Source organism: Crocuta crocuta, unplaced genomic scaffold (genome assembly GCF_008692635.1).
Source record: "Crocuta crocuta isolate KB4526 unplaced genomic scaffold, BGI_CrCroc_1.0 scaffold133, whole genome shotgun sequence".
NCBI classification, from domain to species: domain Eukaryota; kingdom Metazoa; phylum Chordata; class Mammalia; order Carnivora; family Hyaenidae; genus Crocuta; species Crocuta crocuta.
Genome location: NW_027529438.1, coordinates 1,328,801 through 1,336,174, shown reverse-complemented (window position 1 = coordinate 1,336,174; position 7,374 = coordinate 1,328,801). Strand labels below are relative to the sequence as shown.

Below are 7,374 nucleotides of genomic sequence, written 5' to 3'. Positions count from 1 at the left end.
CTTCCACCTGGGGCGGGGGGGCGGGGGCGACGAATCCTAGAGAGCAGAGGTGTCCTGCCCAGGGGATGTGACGGTTGACAAGAAAGGAACTGCCACTGGCCCCCAGACAGGTTGTTCCTCGGGTTGGTCCCCAACCTGGGCATGGAGGGCATCGCTCCGTGTTCATACGCAGAGCCACCCAGGAATGTCCCAGGGGTTGGCACGGAGGCGAAATCCGTTAGGGGTGATGTGGAACCTTGTGGAGGGCACTTCCTGTGGGGTGGAGGCCGCAGGATTTGCACCCTCGTTCTGTGAAGTCCTACCAGGTGGGAGGTGTTGAGTTGGCCTTAGTTGACTGGAGTGGACATTTTTATTATGGCGGACGCGGTCCCCTTCGTATCAGCAAGGACGTTGGGAACAGAGGCCGCTTGCCTTAGAGAGCGATAGATCCCCTGAGGTGGTAGAAGACCTGCACGCACGTGACACCTGCGTTGTCGCTTTGACTGGTGTCTCTGTGACGGTGCTGAGGTAACAGGCTCCCTCTTAGCCTTTGCCCAGCCCTCCCGTTTCAGATGAAAGGATGGAGAGGCGGGCTCCGGCAGTGATGGAGGTGATGTTTTACTTTAAAATAAAGTATGGAAGCCACTGATTGATGGATTATAAACTGGGAGGTCCGGGATAAAGCTCCATTCTGGGGGCATCAGTGTATTTCACCGGGAGCCTCCTGGGCATTAATTCTGCCGTTAATTTTGTTATTAGAGACCTAGCCAAACAAAGGGAGGTGGCGAAGCTCGAGGCTGGTTTAACCTTGATGAAACAGTGATTTCACCAAGGATGATGTTCCCCCATCTATCTTCATCCATCAAGGCACTGCTGAAATATGCTAATGAAGCCCGAAGATAGGAGCACAGAGCAGTTAAATGGGGCGTTGCGGAAGCTCTCCGTACCCCCGTGACAGGGCGATGCTACTTACTGTCCAGATTTAGTACAGGCGGCAGAGAGATGCTGACGGGCATCCTGGCGAAACACAGCACGGACGTGGAGGGTGCACCTGGCGGAAACTAGACACTCCAGAATGAGGGATGGAAAACCCAGGTCTTCAGCTGAGGGATTGGTTCCCTTCCTTCTCTTTGACTCGCCTTCTAGCCAATCCATGTAAGAAGCGAGGTTATAGGGGCGCCTGGGTGGTTCAGTTGGTTGGGCGTCCGACTTCGGCTCTGGTCACCATCTCGCAGCCTGTGGGTTCGAGCCCTGCGTCGGGCTCTGTGCTGACAGCTAGGAGCCTGGAGCCGGCGTCGGATTCTGTGTCTCCCACTTTCTCTGCCCCTCCTCCATTCCTCTGTCTGTCTGTCTCTCAAAAATAAGGATTAAATATAACTCAATAACTAAGTAACTAACTAAACAAATAATGAAAAGAAAAGAAAAGAAGCAAATTATATGGCTACGTCGGACTTCGTGCCAAACCAACTTACTATCCGTGTCAGTCTGTAGCACCATGTTTTGTTTCCAGTGTTTGCAATGGGCCAACGCCTTTTCCGGTTTGTAATTTCTTTTCGGTTTGTAATTTCTTGGGCCCTTATTGTGTATACTACTTACATACATCATTGGACATACTACCAAGTTGTTGTATATGCTTTAATTAAATTCGCACAGACATCCTACGAAGAAGTGAAATTATAGGGTGTATTTTACAGATGAGATTTGAGAGGGCGAGTTCATGGCAAAAATCACACAGCCAGCCAGTGGCATCGTTGGGATTCAAACACATGCGCCCCCAACTCCAGAGCCTTTGCGTGGAGGTGCCGCGGGCTGGAGGCTGTCATGCAGATGTCTCTGGAATTCCCGCCAACTGCTGATGTCGTTTGGCACGCTTCACGTATTTCCATATTCCTTGGGTTCGCATTTTAACTTTAGAATTCCCTTCACACTTCTTTCTTTCCTCAATAGACCATAAGCTCTGTGAGGCCAGGGCTAGGTGCTCTTTCCGGTCCCCGAACACCGGGGAGTGCTTTAATGTATAACTCACAATCCCATTATCGCTCTCCCTTGCTTCTCTCTGTAGTGTGTATTTTGGCGTTACGCTTCTAGTGGATGGTGACATCCAGCTGGCTGGCTGCTTTCTGGTTTTTGTACATTAGATGAAGGCCATTGGCGGTTTTCTTTGCCTTTACAAGTTAATTCTACGGGAATCACAGCAAAATTTCCGTTGTGTTCCGTGTGTTCCGTGCACTGGGGGGTTCCTACTTAGTTCACTGGCTTCGCCCCATGTAGCCCATATCAGACCACCCACAGGAGAATGTAAAACAACACGTGACATTTTATTATTACTGATGAAATGGCATCTTTGAGGTTGGGGGGTTGGGGCCGTGTGCAAAATTGTGCTGATACTAGCAGTTCAGGAAGTGAGTTGACCTTTTCCCAAGATGCAGTTCCTGAGCTATGAGGCGGTTGTAGAATCCGGCACAAGAATTCCCAAATCCAAAATGACTATCCACCCTTTCCCCTTTGTCTGTGGAGAGGGAGGGAGGCAGAAGCTAAAACGTGAAAAGCAAGAGGTATTTTTTAAAAATTCAGGTAAGACCCTAAGTGACATCAATTTCCCTGAATGAAGCTGTGCTGGAAGATGAGCTTCCACCGTGGCCTTAAAATCTGTTGTGCCTTTTATGGAGCCAGCTCTGAACGCTGGGGTTCAAGACTGTTATTAAAGAGTTAATAACCGAAGGTCTGTAACTTCCAGGAGGTCGTGGGGGTCAGCGAAACTTGCCAAAAGGTAACATCAGCCAGCGGAGTCAGTTGGGCTCCCCGTCTGGCAGATCTGTCTTTCTCAGCTGCTCCTCCTCCACGCTCCAGTCTTGGAGTTCATATACAGTAAATCTTTCTCTTAATAAAGCCGTTTTTCAAATCTGACTTTGGACTGGGGACTGCTTTTTCTCCAAATGCAACAGCTGTTGAACATGGTGCATTGGGCACGGTGTCTATCTCTTTGTTTAGTTTTGGGTTTTTAATACGAGCAGCGGCACGGAGGAGTGGAAGGGCACCATCCATTCCCTCCAGGCGACACTCAGCCACGGGGCTCGGGAAGAAGGCCTCCGGGCTCCGCTGGCCGCTCGCCCTTGAAGGCGCAGCCTGTTGTCCTCGAATAAGCCGTCCAGAGTCCTTCCTTTTTGCGACATAAAATGGTGGCCCTCTAGGTGTCAGCCAGCAGAGGCCGGACTTCTTGGCCCCTATCTGTCCCGGCTACGTGGGGAAGGCATTTTTGCTCACTGGTCCCTTCTGCCAGCCTCTGTTCCCAATGCACTGGGGAGTATTAACTCCCTGCAGGGGAAGAAGTTCACAAAAGAAATGAATTATGCATATGGAATTCATTTCNTTTCGAGGTGGGAGGAAAATGATGGCAGAGGGCTTGGGTTTGAAATAATTAAGGACAAAGTAAGTGGCCCTTTGAAAATGGTTTGTGGGCCATTATTCTTGCCAACCCACACACAGGGATATGTGCCTCCCTCCCCGTGAATATGCAGATTTGTCAGCAGAGAAATTGGGGGGAGCGGTGAAGCCACCATCGCGACAAGGACCTTGCTGAATGACAGTTCTGAAGGGATTCTGACTTCTGTCAGTACAGGTTCACAGCGGGGGCTGGGAATTTTGAGGCGGGAGGGGAGAAGCAGAGGCTCAGACCCCGAGCTCCAGGCTCATAGACTGTGTGACCTTGGGCAAGTCACTTGGCCTTGGTCAGCCTCAGTCATCTTACCTGAAAGTGGTTGGGGGGGGGGAGCATGACGTCTGTCTTGTGGAGATCGTAAGAAGAAAGGGAGGTGCTTTGACCAGGACCGTACAGTACAAATCTGAAGAGATTTAATTTCTTGGTCTCCGCTTGACAGCCTGTTAGAGGTGCTCAGACCTAGTCTTTAAGTGAGCCAGACTTTGGTGCAGAATAAAGGCGAAATTGATCCGGGAGCACATGGTGGTTGAAGAAATAAGTAAGCAAGCAAGCAAAGAAACAAGAATGGTTGTAATCCTCCCCTCATCTCTATTATGAAATCATTTAAAAGCATCAATCTGATGTTTTTGGCAAATGTAGCCACTGAATTAGTAACGGTCGCCGCTTGACTGGTTAGATCAGCAGTGGGAAAGCCTGACACCCACAGCCACTTAACTTAAGGAATCAAACTGAGGGGTTTTCAAGTTTCTTTTGTAGAAACCACCAGGAAGAGGGAGACATCCTTGGCCTCCAAAGACCGTGGATGCTTCCGGGCTGGAAACGTGGCCCAAACTGACCTCCTCACTTGTCCATTACTCTTTGCTCTTGAACGGAAACAGGGCTTGGAGACCCGAAGTCTTTAGGGGAGAAAACAAATAGAGTCACATATATGCACAAATGATAGGGAGCTTGCTGAGTGGAGAGAGGTTTTTGTCTGATGGCCGTGGGGGACCTAAGTCCCATTTCAGGACTGAGTGGGTTGACTAGGTCTGACCACTGCCGTGTTTCTGTATTTTTGTCACAACCCAATTGCACTACCTGGGATTTTCACACGGGTGTACTTGTTTTACAGCAAATGTATTTTTGTTATTTTACATTTGTTACAGCAAATGTATTGTTATTTTGCGGGGATAGGAGGATGCGTAGTATAACGAAACGGTTCTTTGGGCAGTCCGTCATAAGTGCGCAACATGGCTGTGCGTCCCGAGCTGCCGTAGTTCCCATTCCGTGCCCCGTGGGGCCCCAGGAAGGGTGCGAGGGGGACCCAGCGCTGCCCTCCTGGCAGCGGGGTGAGTCCGTGAAGCTCTGGACCCCCGCCCCAACTTCAACCTCTGCACTTCCGTTTCATGGCTTTTATGGGTCTGCCTTTATGGGTGAGAGTCGGCTTCTAAGCGATGTTTGAAATCCAGTGGTGCAGAGAATAGACCAGTGCCTCGTATGAATTATTTATTTGTTTATTAAGATTTTCACGGCACCTCTCCCCTCGAAGCTCCTGGCACTGTATGGTACATTTCAAACTGATAACGTTTAGGATTAAAGATTGGAAACAAGTCCAGGGGTTGAGGAAGCCCCAGGAAAGATGGGAAAAGAAGGAGGAGAACACAGAGACAGTGGGTGACCTCGGGGGGGTGGGGGGCGGAGAAAGCAGGTCAGGAAACAGTGCCTTAGCTGTTGTGAAATCGAGAGAGTCACCTTCCCTTCCTGAGCCTCCTGCATAGAATGGGGGTGACCTAGTTGACCTCCCGATCCCTTCCCAGGTAGGATCTCTAGAATTTTACCTTTTTAGGGGAAAGGCTGAACACTCTCGCCAAGTAAGTCCTAATGGTATTAAAATTTTTTTTTAAATATTATGCATAAACCTTTCAATAGCAAGTATATTTGCTACAGAGGGATTTTCAACCCTGGGTGTGCATGAAAATCGCCGGGGGAACTTTTACCAAATACCACCAGTGCTTGGGCTCCAGCCTGGAACAGGGAGATCAGAACATCTGGGGGCTGGTGCCAAGTATGTGGGTTTTCTCTGAGCACCCCCACTTTGGGTGTTTGGCACCATGGGCTTCAGTACTGCTGTGAGGACCCCCCGGGAGGTTGGTTAGAGCAGGCAGAGGAAGAGAGTAGCCAAAGAAAGGAAAGGGAGAAGAGCTTATGGGGGTGTGTGTGTGTGTGTGTGGTTTGAAGCGCTTCTCGGATAAACGGGGAAGGGGGGAGGGGATGTTAACTCTGCCCTGATGTTATCAGGCTCTGGGTCGTCCTGGTAGTTATTGTGGTTCATTAGGCTCCTGCAGCTCATTTTTCACATACTTCAAGGCTGAGGAACTTCAGAACTGTCACGGCCACTTTTTGGACATGTCCTCAGCTGCCTGACTCCCCTGGATGCATCTCCCACGCGCCAGGCACGGTGGTAGGTATATTACACTTAACCACATGTAAGTTGCATGTAGCCCAGAGGTTGGTGTTATACCGCCCATTATACGGAGGAGGAAACTGAGGCCCAGAGAGGCTAAATAATTTGCCCAGGGTCCCCAAATTTGTAGAGTGGAGAAGGAGAAGAATCTTCTTTCTCTGTGTCTCTAGAGCTCCCCTTTCTTTTCATGGTACTCGTTGGCTTGTTCATTCGTTGGTGCCTCGGTGGGAAGGCCTTTGGCTTTCTTCTTTCAGATAGTGGAGGGAGTATGAGGGGAGAAAGCGGCTTCTGAAGGCGTCACCTTTGACATTGAGCAAGGCAAGGCAGTGTAATGAAAACATGCAAATGAGCTGGGGCCTCTAGTCGTGGGGCTAGAAATTAGACCTCGGGCCGAAAGAAAGAAAATGGTAGGGCAGCTCAAATGTGAACATGCCAGGGCGCCTGGTGGCTCAGTTAAGCGGCCAACTTCGGCTCAGGTCATGATCTCACGGATCGTGGGTTCGAGCCCCGCGTCGGGCTCTGTGCCGACAGCTCAGAGCCTGGAGCCTGCTTCGGATTCTGTCTCTCGCCCTCTCTCCATCTCCACCCCCTGCCTTCCAGAAGAAATGCACTGTGTGTGTCTCTTGCCTTTAACAAAACATTCTATAATCATATTTTCTGGCCTACAACAAAATTAGTCTCTTAAACGTAAAACTCTCCTCCGGCACTTTTATTAATGGATTGCTTTCCTTCGGGGATTATAATGCTTCGTATAAGGAGCCAACCCATCTGTTTTCACACCAGCTAGGGGAAGAAGGTGTTAACCAGTTTCCGAGGAGAAAGGGAAGGTTCTGTCAGTGTTGAATGCAGACAAAAACTTTCGTTGGGAGTCAGTCACTAGGCCTTAAACCCACGACGTGTTTGACAGAATTGTCATGGCCCGTGTGTTGTGATAACCTTACATCTACCAGGTTTTGGTTTTCTTCCCACTGTGGGTGAAACAGCTCGTTTTCTGGCATCAGTTGTTCACATCTGTGATGTGGAGTCCTGGCCCCGTGGCTTCCTACGCTATGGCCAGCTAAGTTCATGCATTGGGGGCCCTCATCGTTCACACCTGGCCTCCCCATTCTTTACATCCCCGTGTAGACCCACGTAGTCTACACGTGGTAGATCCACGTAATGGATTGTCAGATCCCCCCCACCGCCAGGGGTTTGATAGGGAAAACTTTCATTCCAGCNGCCAGTGCTGCCTTCAGCCACAGGGAGAGACGGAGTTATAGTGGGAGACGGTAGGGGCTGGTGGTGGTGGTGGTGATGCTGCTCAGGAAAAAGAAATCAGCAGAGAGAGAGCTTCAGGCGGGGAGGAGGGAAGGAAAGAAGCCTTCGAGCATCGCAGACCGGCTCCCAGCCTCCCCGGGCCTCCTCTCCAAAGGAGGGTGATGAATTTGGTTTGCGCCAACATTAAACTGATAAATGAAATTTGTACGTTAAAACAATGATAATTTAATTGTATTTTCTTCCCTTCTTTCCCATC

The 7,374-nt window shown here is 49.9% G+C and overlaps 1 protein-coding gene across 5 annotated transcripts in view; it reads left to right on the top strand.

Annotated features, from left to right (window-relative positions):
• Positions 1 to 7,374, top strand: part of PBX1 (PBX homeobox 1) — a 327,557-nt gene that overhangs the window by 78,720 nt on the left and 241,463 nt on the right. The window contains exon 1 of one of the 5 annotated variants that reach the window (XM_077760042.1): positions 5,774 to 5,858. The exons of the other annotated variants lie outside the window; for them this stretch is intronic. Coding sequence (XP_077616168.1) covers positions 5,831 to 5,858 — 28 coding nt within the window. The 5' untranslated portion in view covers positions 5,774 to 5,830. Of the gene's footprint in view, positions 1 to 5,773; positions 5,859 to 7,374 lie in introns of those variants that run through there. 5 annotated transcript variants of the gene reach the window in all.